The sequence below is a fragment of the Elephas maximus genome, chromosome 5 (assembly GCF_024166365.1).
Source record: "Elephas maximus indicus isolate mEleMax1 chromosome 5, mEleMax1 primary haplotype, whole genome shotgun sequence".
NCBI classification, from domain to species: Eukaryota; Metazoa; Chordata; class Mammalia; order Proboscidea; family Elephantidae; genus Elephas; species Elephas maximus.
This window is the reverse complement of record NC_064823.1, coordinates 160,428,428-160,443,620: the sequence shown is the minus strand read 5'-3', so window position 1 is coordinate 160,443,620 and position 15,193 is coordinate 160,428,428. Positions and strand designations below refer to the sequence as shown.

The 15,193-nt window shown below is 64.1% G+C and overlaps 2 protein-coding genes across 2 annotated transcripts; one reads left to right on the top strand and one right to left on the bottom strand.

The window, feature by feature from the left end:
* Positions 1-5,475: 5,475 nt before the first annotated feature.
* On the bottom strand, positions 5,476-13,419 carry NAT8L (N-acetyltransferase 8 like). Its single transcript, XM_049886607.1, has 3 exons — positions 12,881-13,419; positions 11,338-11,502; positions 5,476-7,797 (listed from the first exon to the last, which is right to left on the bottom strand). Exons 1-3 carry the CDS (start codon positions 13,254-13,256, stop codon positions 7,430-7,432), a joined length of 909 nt encoding a protein of 302 aa, XP_049742564.1. The 5' UTR covers positions 13,257-13,419; the 3' UTR covers positions 5,476-7,429.
* On the top strand, positions 13,273-14,465 carry LOC126076770 (translation initiation factor IF-2-like). Its single transcript, XM_049885318.1, has 2 exons — positions 13,273-13,412; positions 13,499-14,465. Exons 1-2 carry the CDS (start codon positions 13,273-13,275, stop codon positions 14,463-14,465), a joined length of 1,107 nt encoding a protein of 368 aa, XP_049741275.1.
* Positions 14,466-15,193: the final 728 nt, after the last annotated feature.

Genomic DNA, 15,193 nt, shown 5'->3' with positions numbered 1-15,193 from the left:
GGAGCCGAGGGAAGCGTGCAGAAAGCATGCACCCCGGCTTCTCCCAGAAGGCTGGTGCTCACACGGGCTTCATGGTGTGTGCTGAGTTCTGGATGGCTGGGCCTGGCTGCTGTGTGACAGCACCTTCCAGGAGTTAGAAACTGGCCAGGAACTGCTGCTGGGCCGTTCCGTGCCACCGTAGTACAGGTTGGCCTGCCCCATGGATGTGTGCATGTGTGTGTGTTCCTGTGCATGCACACGTGTGTGCGCGTAGGTGTGTTTGCGCGTAGGTGCATAGGTGTGTGTGCGTGTGCGTAGGTGCGTAGGTGTGTGTACTGTGTAAGTGCATGTCTACATGCGTGTTTGGTGTGTACATGTGCATTCATGTGTGTACATTATGCATGTGTTCATGCATGTGTGCATGTGTGCTGTGTATACGTGTACACGTGTGGGTGTGCATTCATGTGTGTATACGCATGTGGGGGCGTGCATGTGTGTTCATGTGTGTACATGTATATGCATGTGTGGGTGTGCACATATGCATGTCCATGCACGTGTGCACATTTGCATGTGTGTATAGGTACAAGTGTGAGAACGGGTTTGTGTGCACCTGAGAGGACAGCCAGGGACAGGGAGCACAAGTGCTCGCTGCACAGCCCCGAGGGCAGGAGGAGGTTGGGGCCCAGGATCTGAGGCGTCCTGGGGCAGGCAGCAGAGGTGGGTGGCCACAGGTGGCTGTCCAGCTCACCAGAGAGGCAGAGGGCAGTGAATCGGGTGAATGTGGGGTCTGTCAGGAAGGGACAATGACATGGGGGCACAGAGTACAGGCAGGACGGGGCCGTGAGGGCGGGGAGCTGGGGGCCTCACCCGAGCTCTCAGGCACAGTGAGGGTCCATGTGGACAGAACCCTGCCTCTCAGACCCACCACAGGGAGGAGTCTCCATGCCAGCCGTGCTGACAGGGACCAGTTGGCCCTCCACAGCGAGCTTCCTCCGGGGCCTGCTCTCATCCTCCTGTGCCCATACCCTGTTCCAGGCTTCCGGCAGGAGCCCGGAATCTGACCCAGCTCACTCCTCTGTGCTGTCCCTCCCCGGGATGCGGTCTGCCTGTGGGAGCAGCCAGAAGGAGCCGCACTTCTTTGGACTCAGGTAACAAACAGCTGCCAGCTGGTGAAATGTCTGGAAACCAGTGTTTGTGAGGCAGAAGCCTGACGAGGAGCTGAGTCCTGGTCTGTCTGAAAAGGGCTCCTGGCCCCAGGGCCCAGTCCTGCTACCACACAGGGTGTCGGCTGCTTTGCTGGGGGGCGGGAGCAGGGGCACAGCGTGTCTGCCACAGGGCAGAAACGAGGCTTGTTTGGACATCAGCTTCCAAGGCCGATTGTTGTCTTAAGTGAGATGTTCCGTCTACGCCTAAGAGTAATCACGCCTCTGAGGCGTCTGGGGCCTCTAGCTGACAGAACGCAAAGAAACATCACAGCTCATCTCTGCCCCCTCAATCTCCTCCCTCCCCTGAGCCCCAGCTGGTGGCCACCCCACCCAGCCATGAGGAAGCAGAGCCCGGAGACCCCAGCCTCAGACACCCACCTCGTCCTGGTCCGCTGGGACACACAGCAGGGGCCAGGAGCTCCATGTGGCTTCGGACAGAGCAAGAATGGCAGGACCACTGGGCACTGGGTTGGACACCACGTAATCCCATGGAGGGGGTTGGGCAGCTGACATCCAGGCCCACAGCAGGGCACTAGTGCACAGGCTAGGCATGAACCATAGACAGGGAGAGCCAGGGGACCAGGAGATGGGCTAACACCAGTGGCACGCCACCAGGACCCCCAAGCCAGGAGGACAGAGCAGCGGGACCTGGTGGGCTGGGCAGGGGCTCCGCCAGGCCAAGTTATCATGGCTATGCTGGGAGTTCCAGGTCCAGGGCCCCGGCACTGAGCCAGGGTGGGGGTGCAGGCAGAGGCGCGTCACCCCTGGGCTTGAAGAGTGTTGGAGGCAAAGCCAAATGGGGATGGAGAGCGCCAGGCAGGGCCTCCCACCATTGATCATCCTCAAGCTCAGCCCACAAGCCCCCTCCAAGGATGGCTCCCCTCTGCTCTTGCAAGCCCCACTGCCCAGGCACCCTCCCCCCGTGGACCCACTGCATCCAGCACCACAGAGAAGCCCAGCCTGGCTCATGGAGCCCTAGAACAAGAGGGGACCCGCAAGAAGCACTTGGACCCAGATCCTTCAAGTCTAGTTTTATTGAAAAACAGCAGCATGGGGGCCGTGCAGGCAGAGGGGTCACACACCACACCAGGGCCAGGGCCTGGGACCCTGCCACCCCAGCCCTGGATCCAGCAGGCAGCCGCCCCACCAGAACCCAGCTCCTTTGCCCCCACTGGGTCCCTGGGGGCTTTTTGGCACATCCTGGGGTCTCAGGACAATTGCTACAGTTGTGGTCTTACAGTACACTTCTAGGAGCGAACCAAAACACGTGGAGCCGACCGCCCACCCTGAGCTCTGGCTCTGTTCCTCCGTCAACCACGGCAGCCCTGCAGGCCATGGCCATGGCCTCTGCCACCTCCACCTTGTCAAATCGCCAGAACTAACTGCAGCCGCTCTGGCGACCTGTCACAATCAAGTGCCCTGGCAGCCTCCACACCTCCAAGGAGTCCCTGCCAGCTCCTCCTTCCCCAGGATCCCAGAGACCCATGGCCTCTCCCAGCCAAGAGGGCTTTAGGGGCCCACATCCTCCGGCCCCAGCCACGCATCCCCTCCCTGATGCATTACCTGCCCCTTTACTGAGGCCTAGTGGCACGGGGCTGTTGGCTATGTAAGGCCAGCACTCTCCACTGAGGAGCGAGGGGACACTACATTCATGGTCCCCAGCTAGAGCCCAGCAGGTCTGGACGAGACAAGAGGGCATATGGAGAAGGATCCCAGGCAGGCCCTGGGGCAGCATGGGTGGGGGTAGCGGGGTGCAGGCCTCAGAGTCAGCCAGCCTTCTCTGCCAAGTGCCCCGGCTGCCTCTTCTCAGCCAGACCAAGAGGACTCGCCATCAGGGTCCCTCCTTGTCACCATATATGCACACGCACACGTGCACACACATACACGCATACCCAAACACACAACACACAGATACACACATGCTTGTCTTTAAAATGGCTAATTATTGCTGTTAAAAAAAATTTACATCCAACAATGGTCCCTGTGAGAGCTCCCGCTCCTGGACCCCAGGCTCCAGGTGGCCGTGGTGCCCTCTGTCCCATAGACTTCCCCCAATTGCTGGAAGCACGTCTCTGGGCACCCAGCCTCTGCCACACAGCCAGCCTGGAACGCACATTCCTGAAGTCTCAGCCACGGAGCAACCAGCACAGGAATGTCTCATTCACAGAAGCTGCTTGCAAGCCCACAGTAACAACGATACGGCACAAGAGAGCGCGCCCTAACTGGAGGAGAGGCCTCGAGGCTCCCAGTGTGGGGCAGAGCCCTGCCTGGCAGCCACCCTGCACACTAACAGACCCCATCACGCCAGCACAGCGCCAGCATGGCCCCTACACAGCCCTGCATGCTAGCAAAGCCCAGTACCACTAACTCAGTCTCTGACCCCCTGCCCAGCTCTGAAAGCCAGTTCTGGTGAGAGCCCAGGCTGCCTGGGGCAGGCAGGGACCACAGTGGCCACCCAGAGTGGGCAGGGGCCTTAGGGGCCATCCGGGGCAGGCAAGGGCCTCAAGGGCCACCCTGGGGTGGGCAGGGGCCACCTGGTGAGGACAGGGCAGCAGGGGAACCATGGCTCCCAGCACCAGGGCCCATAAGCCCCAGAGAGCTTCCTGAGCACTTCCAAGGTACCCAAGGAAGCTCACTTCAGGGGCATCCCCCATTCCTCTGAGCTGGGTCTACCCCCACTTTACCTCCTCCAAGGGCCTGGAGGAGCCTGTCACCTCCTCTAAAAGAGGGCACGGGCCCACTCAAATCTGTACCTGGGAGAGGTCCCCCAAGGCCTTGTAGGCCCAGGCCAGCTGTCCACAGGGCCTCCAGCCAGAGCTGTCCCACGGGGCCGCCCACCCTGTCAGCCTGGGCCCTACCACATGGGAAAGAGATCCTGGGCACACAGGCCAGGCTGGCTCTGTATCCTCTGCCCCTCCACCCAGGATGGGCAGCATCTCAGTGGCTCCCTGCCCCAGGGCAGATGCCCGGAGGGAGCAAGGCTGGGCCTGGGGATGGAAGAACAGTGGGAGACACTGCCATGGTGGCCACAGTGACAGATGCACTCCTCCACATTCAAGAACTGATCCTCACGCTGGCCTCAGCCACGTGCAGCCACACACCCTGACCACTCACAGGAGTCAGCCATCCGCAGAGGCTCACACAAGCCATAAGATGGCGTCTAGCCGCATGACCAGGACCTGGTGGCACTGGGTGTCAGTCAGCCCTACAGCCAACCCCGCCTCCTTCCCCAGCCACAGGAGCCGAGGACACTACAATCCCACTCCCCAGAGCTGCAGGTTGGGTCTGTCTGTTAAATTCATCTAATGACTCTGCTCTCCCACCTCCCCACCTCGAACACCACCAACTTCAGAGCAGATCTGGAAACTAGGGGTCCCAGACCCAAGCACAGGGCCCTCGCCAAATGCTAAGTCTAGGTGCCATCCATCCAGGAAGCATCCAGGAGGCAGCAGGGCGGGAGGGAGGGAGAGGGCCCAGGGCCAGTACACTGAGAGAGAAAGAAGATCCAACAGACGCCTCGCTGCCCAGGAGCCCAGGAGGACACATCACAGAGGTAGTACAGGTAACATCAAAATTTCTACAAATGGTATAAAAGTCCTAGCTCAGTGCACGTTTGCAGAGCTGTCTGCTATCAGGCTGGCGGACAGGTGGAGGATGGGGAGGTCAGCTCTAGGTCATTCTGTGGGGCCACAGAGCCACACACCGGCTTGGCACAGGCTGCAGCCCAGGGCACAGTGGAAACCCAGCCCGCTGGGCCACTATGCCCCCCTCATCGGCTGGGTTGCAGGGAGCCCCATCCAATCAGAGCAAAACCATGGCTAGCCCAGGGCTCTGAGTACATGGCCCCCAGCCACGTCCTGCACAGCAATGAGAGAGCAACAAAGAAAGGCCGAAAGTCCCAGCAAGCGCCCCACCACCCACTGACCACGCAGCTGGGGGAAGATACAGCAATCCCACCCCACCTGCAAACCCCATGGCTGGTGGGCAGACAAACAGATGCCCCAGGACTGCAGGGCCATACCCTGCCCCGGGCCCTCTGAGCTACCAATGGGCAGGGCTTCAGGAAGCCCCAGCAGCAGCACCTGCACAGTGCTGTCAGAGCCGGGGCCCCCAGGTTCTGCCCCGGCTTCAGGGGACTCTGGGGACCTCACCCACGTGACCCACCCCAGATCCCAGAAGCTCCAAAGGCACAGGATGAAAGAAAGCCAGCGGCACAAGCTGCCCGCTGCACAGAATGTGTCCCCCACGACGTCAATCCCCTTTAGCCCCTGCCCTGCCGACCCCGCCCCAGCCAAGCCTTCCAACCAGCCAGCCCCCAACGCGCCAACGCCAACTAAGACCAGCCCCAAGCCAGAACCAAACCAAACAGAAACATGAAAAAAGGCACAAACTGTTTGTTTTCCGTTTTGCTAAAACACTTTACGTCCGTCTGTATGATCCAGATTAACAAAACCCGAGAGCTGCAAGAAAATAGGGTGCCGATTTCTGTACAGTCTACAAAACCCCACCCCGTGCAGGGACCGGGCGCCGCCGGGGAGAAATGTACAGGGGAGCAGGGTCTGTACAGGGGTCTGCGACGTCTCGATCACGCTGAGAACAAAGGCCCTTCGGGAAGCCGGGCTCGTTGAGCTAACTCACTCACTTCGGAAGCACCCCTGGGAACAGCCCCTCCGTGGGTCTGCACGAGGGCCTTGGGGACTGGGACTCAGCTCCACGGCCTGCCGTCCCCACCACCCCCTCCTCAAGCCCCCACATAAGAGGGAGCCTTGGCAGCACTATGGTCACAGGGCAGCCAGCCCGGGGAACACGGCTGGAAGAGGCAGCACTGCCGTTGCCGCCTGCCCCTCCCCTCCCAGCCCACCCTCTGGTCAGGCCTGCCTCAGATTCGGGGGACACAGCCAGGCCCCAGAGCCCAGAAGGGCAAGAGACCTACTCACCCTCCACCCCCAAAGGTAGCTGTTTCCATGCCATCCCCAACCCCCTCTGCCCGGGCTGGAGAGAGACAACCTCAACTGCTCACAAACCAGATGCTCTTTTGGGGGAAATGATGCTAAATCAGGGTCTCCTTCTGAAATTTTGAACTCTGAAACCCTCCGGCTACCCACCGCCACCAGAACTGGGCCAGAAATAGTGCATATTCCTACCACTCACACAGAGGTGTGCGTGTGACTTAAGGTACAAGCTACCATTTTGTCCCAAGAAGTAAAGTCATGCAGAGTTGCTATTCTGTCTAAATAACTTATTAAAAAATGGGGTCAGGTTCAGGCTGGGAGAAGCTGTGGACTTTGTGGGTGTCGGCGGCGGCTTGAGTTAGTAAGATTCACAGACTGGCCCGTTAGCCGGGAAGCAGAGTGGCTCCTGGGGAGGGCTGGGGGCCACACAAGATCTAGAGAGCCCTGGGAGGAGGAGGGGTCCCCAGCCCTCCACCCCAGGCCGGCTCTCCTGAGGGGCCAGCCGGGCTGTGTGTGGTTGCTATAGGAACCACACCTCGATGGTGACGCCAATCAGCCAAGGCCCTGGCAGGGGAAGGGGCGGGACCAAAGGAAAGGATGATGTGATGTCAAAGCAAAGGGGTGAAGCCAGGGGCCCGGTGGGGCTCCCCAGCCGGGTCTCAGGGTCCAGTCTGGGCAGGGCAGTGGGCAGGGGCTGCGGGCATGCGGGTGTGCTGCAGCCAGACCACATCCTCAGCATGCACAGAGCAAAGCAGGCCACAGCCAGCTTGGCCACACGGCCCAGCCAGCCTCCAGGATAGCAGCCAAGCCCAGCTGCTTCGGTGGTGGCAAGAAGCTCCCTCGGCTGGAGACATGGTGGCGGGGGTTCTGCGCTTAATGGGCAATGCCTGGGCAGCTGTGCCTGCCCTGGACGGCGGTGGCCAGAGAAGCTGCTCCTGCACTCGGCTGGAGAGGTCCCCTGGCCGGGCAGGCTGTCTAACAGCTGTGGTGCTCCACGCTGTCCCCCTTCGGGGCCTGAGGGAATGGCCCAGCAGGCTAGGAAAGGTGGGGGCCGTGGCTGCAAACAAACTCACCCCTTCAAGATGTCGGGAACAAGCAACAACCCTACACCTCAAGAACTGGCCCGAAAACCATGTGTTGTTGAGAAAGGAAAAACCCAATGTAAAACGCCAAGGTGAGTGTCTGAAGCGGGGCCGCGCCGGCGGCGGGCGGCAGGCAGGCGACAGGCGGACGTGGGGAGGGCGGGCAGGCAGCCGGGAGCGGTGGGGAGGCGGGCGGGTGGGCAGCGGGTGGTCACTCCTCGCGAAGCTGCAGGCGGTAGCGGTGGTAGCGAACCTGGAAGAAGAGGCGCTCAGCCAGCGACTGGGTCATGCCAGGCAGCACGTAGTGGTCACTCGCGCCCATGTGTCTGAAGCCCAGTGATTCGTAGAGCTTGTGGGCAGCCACCTTGACGGCTGTCGTGCCCAGCACCACCGCCGAGTAGTTGTGTACCAGGGCGAACTCCAGCACCTTGCGGCCCAGCGCCTTGGCAATGCCCTTGCCACGGAAGCGCGAGTCCACGGACATACGCAGCAGCTCCACAGTGTTGTCCTCCTCGTGGCCTCGCGCTGCCACGATGCCCACCACGTTGCCGTCCAGCACAGCCACCCAGAAGCAGGAGCCTGCAGGGGACAGGACAGTCAGAGACCCCTCCTCTCTGCAGGACAGCCTCCTCCCCCCTACCCCCAGTGCTCACTCCAGCTGTCCCCCTACCACCCATCCCATGGCCCACTCCAGCTCTGCTGGATGGGGGGCCCTCAATTCAGGGCGAGCAGGCACAGCTGTCTCCCCAGCGCCCTGCACGCAGACAGCCCTGACCAACCCCCTGGCCAGGCCTGCCCACTGCCCCCTGCAGCCCAGGAGGGGACCCTGGACCCTAGGCTGGCGGCTGGGCCCAGTGGAGGGGCTGGGTCTGGGACAGAGGCAAACCAAAGTCAGTTTAGCTCCCAAACCTTCCCGATACCCTGGTGCTGCCCAACTCTGGGCCCCGGGCTCTGCCTTCCTTGGAACGGCCTGCTCAGCTTTTCCTGCTGTGACCATGCCAAAAAATGCCAGGTGCCAAGAGCTTCCCTTGGCTCTGGCACTAGATGTGCCTGAGCCACTCTGGACCTCGGTCTCTTCATTGGTGAAGCCAGGCAAGACCACAGTGCAAGGGCAGGCTCGTGCTCTGGGATCCTCCTACCCTGGGGCCCGGGCACTGCCAAGATATGGTATAATGTACAGCCAGGACCCTCTCAGCCCCCAAGGCCAGGTTGCCCTGGCCAGGATGGTGCCTGGAGGCCAGAGGTCCCATCCCCAGGACCAAGAGCTGGGCAGGACTCAGCCAACTGGGGTGCCTCTCCCTGCCAAGCTAGCCCCAGACAAAACACCTGGACACCCATGGGTAACTGTGGATGGCCACCCAGAGACCCACACACCCTTGTCCACTCATGTCCACACAAGGGGCTGCAGGGAGGCGGGGTCTGGAGGGAGCATGGGAAGGATTCCTGGAGTGGGAAGCTGAATGGGGTTGCAAGGACAGGCAGGGACAGCAGGGCCAGGCCAGGCTATTCTCAGGGCCCGGGCAGGAAGGCCATCAACGGTGTCCTTCACCCTACTAGGGTTGGGATACCTGGCTTGGAGCCTCACCACCTGCCTGTGTCAGGGCAGAAAGAGCTGTGGGCAGAGGAAAGCCAGGGGCTGGCACCAGCATCCAACAGGACCCAGGCAGGGCTCAGGGCAAGGTTCAAGGGAGAGGGTTTCAGAAACCCAAATGGAGGCCCCAGGACGGACAGCCCCAGGACAGACAGCCTCAGGACAGACGGCCCCAAGGCAGATGGCCTCAGGACAGAAAATCCCAGGACAGACAGCCCCAGGACAGACAGCCTCAGGACACACAGCCCCAGGACACACAGCCTCAGGACAGACAGCCCAGGACAGACAACCTCAGGACACACAGCCCCAGGACAGACAGCCTCAGGACACACAGCCCCAGGACAGATAGCCTCAAGACAGACAACCCCAGGACAGAGAGCCATAAGGAAGTTCCTCCCACAGGCCCCATTGAGGAGTCCTCACACCCCCACTGACCCCAGCCTCCCCTGGGCAGTGAGCCCAGCGGTCAGGCCTGCCTCCCCACCCACAGCTCAGCCCAATCACAGCTGGGCAGCAGGGCAGGGGTGGGAGGGGAGGCAGGCCTCAGCAGAGCCAGGAGGGAAACAAGGAGGGGAAAAGGGAGAAAGATGGCCAAGAAGCAGGGAGGTACCAGGGAGGGAAGAGGCCTGCAGGGCACAGGCCACAAAGAGGCCAAGGGGACCCAGGAGACCTGCCCACCACCCTAGCCTACAGCCTCCACTCAGATCACCATCACCTGGGGATCCCCCCACCACGGGGCAGCTAGAGGGACCTTCGGACCGCACATGGCTCAGTGCCCAGACGCAGCCTCCAGCCCCCGCTGCTCAAGCGCACCAAACTCTCCTGCCCCTGCCCAGAAATCCTCCTGCAGAGGGCACCCTTCATCCATCCACCTCTCCCTCACCCTCCCCAGACAGCGCCTTCCTGGCCCCCACTGACTTGCCCACCCATCAGCTCTGGGAGGCGGAATCGCCTGTCTTCTTCACCCCCAGGCCCCAAAGCCCGGCCCCTGGCCAGGGGAATGGCACCCTACTGCCACCCCCTGCCAACAGGAGGGAGAGGAAACCACAGTCGGAGCCGCTGGCCACCACTGCCCACGCCATGTCCCCCTTCGTGTGTCCTTCTGTAACTCTACGTGGCTCAAAGGTCCCAGGAGGGTCCCTCCATCCCAGAGCCCCCCAGGGCTCTCTGCCACCCACCTCTCCACCTACACGGCATCTCCACCTCAGGCTGAGCCCCTGAACTGCCAGGTCTGCCCCCCATCCTGGAGTCCTGCCTTCCCCCACCCACCCCGGCCCACCCAGGCCAGGCTGAGATCAGGATAGTGCTGGGTCGTGGCCTTGGGTACACTGTGCCCTGCTGCAGGCCTCAGTTTCCCCGTTTGCACAAGCAGCCCCCAGGAATGCAGCAGGGCCCCGTCAGCTGCTGTTCAGCCTGCTGTGCCCTCCATGGGGTCTTCTGTAGATGCACTAGATGTTCCAGGAGGGGCAGGCAAGGCCCCCTACCTGCATCGCCACCATCCATCCAGGGAGAAAGCAATCCACCTAGCCAAGAGTAAGGCCCTGACGCCAGCCCAGCACCCCTACCCGCGCCGTCTCCTCCTGGGCTCCACCAAGGCCATAAGATGCCTTGTTTGGGTTTGGGGAAGGGTCAAGGAGAAGGGGAGACGCCCAAGGCCAGTGACAGCGGGGGCGGGGCAGCCCCCACAGGATAGGCCAGCTCAGCCAAGGCCAAGGGCACAGAGCTAGCAGTGCCAGGGCAGCCCCTTGCCCGTCTCCTCCTTCCCCAACACACTCTAGAAAGGGCAGGCCTGTGGCTGAGGGTCCTGGAGACCAGGACAGGCCCTCCCTTCAGGCTCTTTAGACCCTACCCAGTCTTTCTCTCCCACCCTGTCCCCTCCTCAGTCCGGGGACTCTCCAGCACCTGGGAGACCCTCACACCCAGAGGCATAAACTGAGCCTACCTCTTCAGCCCTCCGGCAATGAAAGAACCTTGGGAACCTGCCTGCCAGGACCCTGCCTCAGGGTCACCTAGGTCCCAGCCCCTCCTCTACAGAAGACCATGGCGGCTCAGGAGGTGGTCCAAAGATCAGGCCAGAGCAGAGGCCAAGGCCAAACCCTGACCCCAGGGACCTCTGCCCTTCTCCATCCAGGGCACTCCAGGCTGGCCCAGAACCCAGGTGAAACACCACCCCTGCTGCCCTAGCCCGGCAGCCAGACCTCTGCCCACCCCTCAGCAAGGGCCAGGCTAAGGGGCACCAGCTCAGGGCTGGCCCAGGCCACATGGCCTCCCCATAGGGAGGACAGCAGAAATTCAGGGACGGGGTGTTGCAGCACCATAACCCAGAGCTGCCAACCCTCCACATCCTAACCCGTGGCCAAAACCCTTAGTCACCCAGCAAGCTCAGGTCCTCATGCCCTTCCCAGCTCGGCCCTGAAGCTACTGGGGTGGGGGCAAGGGGAGGCCTCTCGGCCCTGAAGAGGAGGCTGGGGACAGTAGGGGGATGAGGGGTGGGAGGCTGAGCACCCTTGTGCAGCCCACGGACTCACCGGGCGGCTTCATGTAGTACTGCTCAATGTCGGCCATGTCTGTGTGCAGCGCACACTCGAGGTAGGCGAGGATCACCTTGTGGCTGTAGTAATAACGCAGGCCCAGCAGCCCGACCGGCAGCAGGCAGGTCAACAGCAGTGACCGGGTCACGGCAAAGCAGAGCGCTGCGGGCAGAGGGGCGGGTGTGAGCGGGAGGTGGCCGGCCTTCTCTTGTCAGAGCACCCACACAGCACCCTGGTAACTAAGCCAGTCAGGGGACTAGCACAGGGTTGCTCTGGCAGAGGAGCAAGCATTTGGGGTTCTCCTTTCTATTTTTTCCTACTTCCCAACTTCCTGCCGCAGGGCAGACCTTCCTAACCAGAAATAAACAAGACCTAAGATTCCTAAACTTCTCCTCCGGGCACGCTGCCCTCAACAGCCCCTGAGGGCCTGTGCCCACTTCCCATATAGTCTGGCTGATGAGAAACAGGCTCTGCTCACACCCTCGCCCACTCAAGCCTGGTGGAAAGACAAGGAGCCATACCAAGCTGCTTCGGTGCTAACCTCCGGACCTTAGAGCCCACCCCAACAGATCCACCTTCTTCCCAGGGCCCCAGCTGGAGCCTCCCCCCATGGTGCCATCACCGAGGCAGCTGTGGGCACCAGGAGAAGGTCAGGGGTGCTGAGATGCTTCTAGCCGCATTTAGGCTGCCGAAGAGGCAGGCGCGCTTGAGGTGAAAGTCGCCTCTGCGGTGTGACCTTGGGACAGCCGCACCCCCCCTGCCTCAAGCTCCTCATCTGTGAAATGGGGAGAATAACCCTGGCAGGGATTGAAGGGGAGAAGATGCTCCCAGAGCTCGCAGGGGCTAGCGTTACCTGAGAGCCAACTGCCCACCTCTGCCCTTCCCGCACCCCCTTGCTCTGTCTCCGTGGCGCACACCCTCCCCTGGCACCCCGGGGAGCTGGCTGTCTTCCCCTCATAAATTAGCACTTGGAGCCGCCGAGGCAGCCTCCCCCGCCCCGCGGATTAAATATAGTTACACGCACCAAGCGCAGAGCCTCAGCAGCGGGCGCTACCTGCCCCATCCCCCCGCCCCCACCCGGGGTGCCCGGGGAGGGGCCCGGCCGAGAGGGGCCGGAGACACAGGAAAGCCCCCTGCCGCCTGTCCCGCGCCTCTCGGCCCCTGCAGTGCTCCGCGCTCATTCCCACGCTCCTGGCCTGGCGCCCCGCAGCCTCGGGCAGGGAGCCGGCCAGGCCGGCCCCAGGGCGAGCCGCCAGCCTGGGCGCGGATGCGTGTCACCGCGGGTTCAGTGCGCTCTGCGGGTCAGCCACAGCTCCGCTTCCCTTCCAGGCGGGGCCCGGGCGGGGGCAGCAGTGCGGCCCGGGTTCGGGGCGGCGGTTCTGATTAGGAATGGGGGGGGGAGGGTCCTGCACGACTGTCCCCAGAGGGCCCCGCGAGCGCGGACTGCGGCTGGACGGGCGCCCCAAGGAGTCTGCCCGGCCTGCGGCGGCCACGCAGCACCGATCCCCGCCCGGCCCCCGCCCGGCGCTGCCGCACTGACCCGCCAGCAGGGCGTAGAGCAGCTGCGTGCGCGGATGCTGCCGGAGGCCGCGGAAGGCCGTGTTGGGGATGCGCTCCATGATGCCGTCGTAGAAGATGCGGCGCGCCGCCTCCTGCTCCGCCGCGCGGAACTCGCGGATGTACACGCCGCGCCCCCCCGGCGGCCCCGCGCCCCCCGCGCTGTCCGGGCGGCCTCGGGGCGGGGGCGGGGGCGCGGGCGCGGGCGGCGGGGCGGCGGGCCCGGGCGCAGGCAGCGGGGGCCACATGGCGCCAGCGGCGACGAGCAGCGCGTCCTTCTTGGCCCCCGGCAGCGCCTCATGGTCCTCGGCGGCCACGATCTTCGTCTCGCAGACCATGTCGGGAGGCCCACACTGCATGCAAGCCGGCCGGGGGATGCAGCGCGGAGAACGCTGCCGGGCTCGGCCGGCTCAGCCCCGGGCCGACGGCAAGGGCGCGGCGCCCTCCCGACCCGGCGGCAGCGGCGGTGGTGGCGGCGGCTCAGGGGCGGGAGGCGGAGGCGGCGGGCGGCCGGGGCGCGCGCAGGGAGCTGCGCCGCATTTTGGAGAAGTATTTATAATGCAGCGGAGCCGGTGCAATCTCGGCGCCCGGGGTCCCGCAGGGTCCTAGCGTCCACTGCATTGGCTGCCGAGGGTCACCATGTGATCTGGGGGGGACACCGCCTTCCGCGCGCGGGCCCGCCCGATGGCACACTTCGGCGCTGGCTCGGCGGCTGGGGCGCAGCCGGCGAACGGCGTGCGCTCGGGTGGGGGCGCGGGGCGGCCGAGGGCGCGACGGAACGGCCGTGCCGCGGCGGGATGCCTGGGGCTGATGTCACGGCAGCGGCGCGGGAGCTCCAGCACGGGCTCCGGGCAAAGGGGCGCTCCGAGAGCTCCCCTCCGAGCCGGGCGGGCGGTGGGCGCCTGCCGCCCGACCCCTGCACCCGCGCCGCCGGCCGCGCGGACCTGGGAACTCCCAGACCCCCTGGCCGCGCGGCCTGCCGCCTCTGCCGCGTCCTCCCCCTGAGCGTCTCCAGCCGCGGCGCCGTCACAGACGACTCTCAGGCTCCGTCTCCCGCCCCTTTGTCTGCACGCGGCGCCCGGCCAGGCCCTGGGGAGGGGGCGCCCCGCTCCCCGCCCGCCGCCCCCCGCCCGGCACCGCCCGAACCCGCGGCGGGGAGGCCCGGGCTCGCGGCAGGGGCGCGGCCGGAGCGGGCCGGACGCCCAGAGCTCCGGCACCCCCACCGCCCCCCACGCACACCGCTCCCCGCAGAGAGCAGGGGGGGCGAGCCGCAGGACCCCTCCAGCCGGCCCCCGCCCTCCACGGCCCGCGCATGCGCCCCGCGGCCTCGGTGCAGGTGCACCAGAGGGGAGCTCTCGGCGCGGCGCGGAGTCCTCCAGGTCCCCGCCGCCCAACCTGCCGACGCTGCAGACTGGGGTCGGGAAGGGAGAGGGCCAAAGACCCCGTCCGCACTCCGAGGGGGCAGCACCGCCGCCACCCGCGCTTTTCAAACCCAGCCTCTGCCGCTCTGTCCAGATCCTCGCGTCACCTTTTCCCCGCGGGTCGCCCTGCCAAGCTACCCGGAATGAAAGCCCCTCACCCACGCGGGTGAGCACGAGACCCAGTGGTCCTGGCCTGAGGCTCCTCAGCAAGCGTCGCGCTGGGGAGTTGGGGCCAGTGGAGCGGCTAAGGTCACCCAGATTCCGGGCAGGGGGTGATCCCTTGCCAGCAGGCTCCAGAGCCACCCGTGGGACTGGGAGGTGGGAATGCGAAGTCTCTCCGAGCGATTCAGGGGGGAAAGGAGGTCGCCGGCCCCAGCGCTGGGGCCTGGGGTGAGGAGAGGGGAGGCAGCAAAGCTGGAAAGGTACCCCCACATCTAGAGACGCCAGGATGTGTGTGGAACCCGGCGCTGTGACCTCCCGGGAGAGCGAGGTGGAATCTCCGGGAATTCTCAAAGAAACTCCGGGAGGCAGGCATTCCACTACCCGCCATGCGCTGCAGGGCTGTTCTGAGTTCAGGTTCACCAGTGGACCGCCGGGACCCCCAGGGCCCCCACGCCCCACCCCACGAGGATAGAGCGTGCAAAGGGGTCAGGGGGGAAAATTGAGGCCTGGAGGGCTCATGAGCCTGGAGGGAACAGGGGCTTTCAAGAAGGAGAGGCTGGGTTTGGAACGCAGGGCCTGAACCCATGTCGTGGTTTGGGGAAAATGTTGTCACGCTCAGTGGTGGGGACCAGGGAAAGGTGGGCCATGTCCCATGTCCTGGACTCCAGAGCGGGCCCTGACTCTAAGCTTGGAAGTGAAGGGGCCTCGTGGCC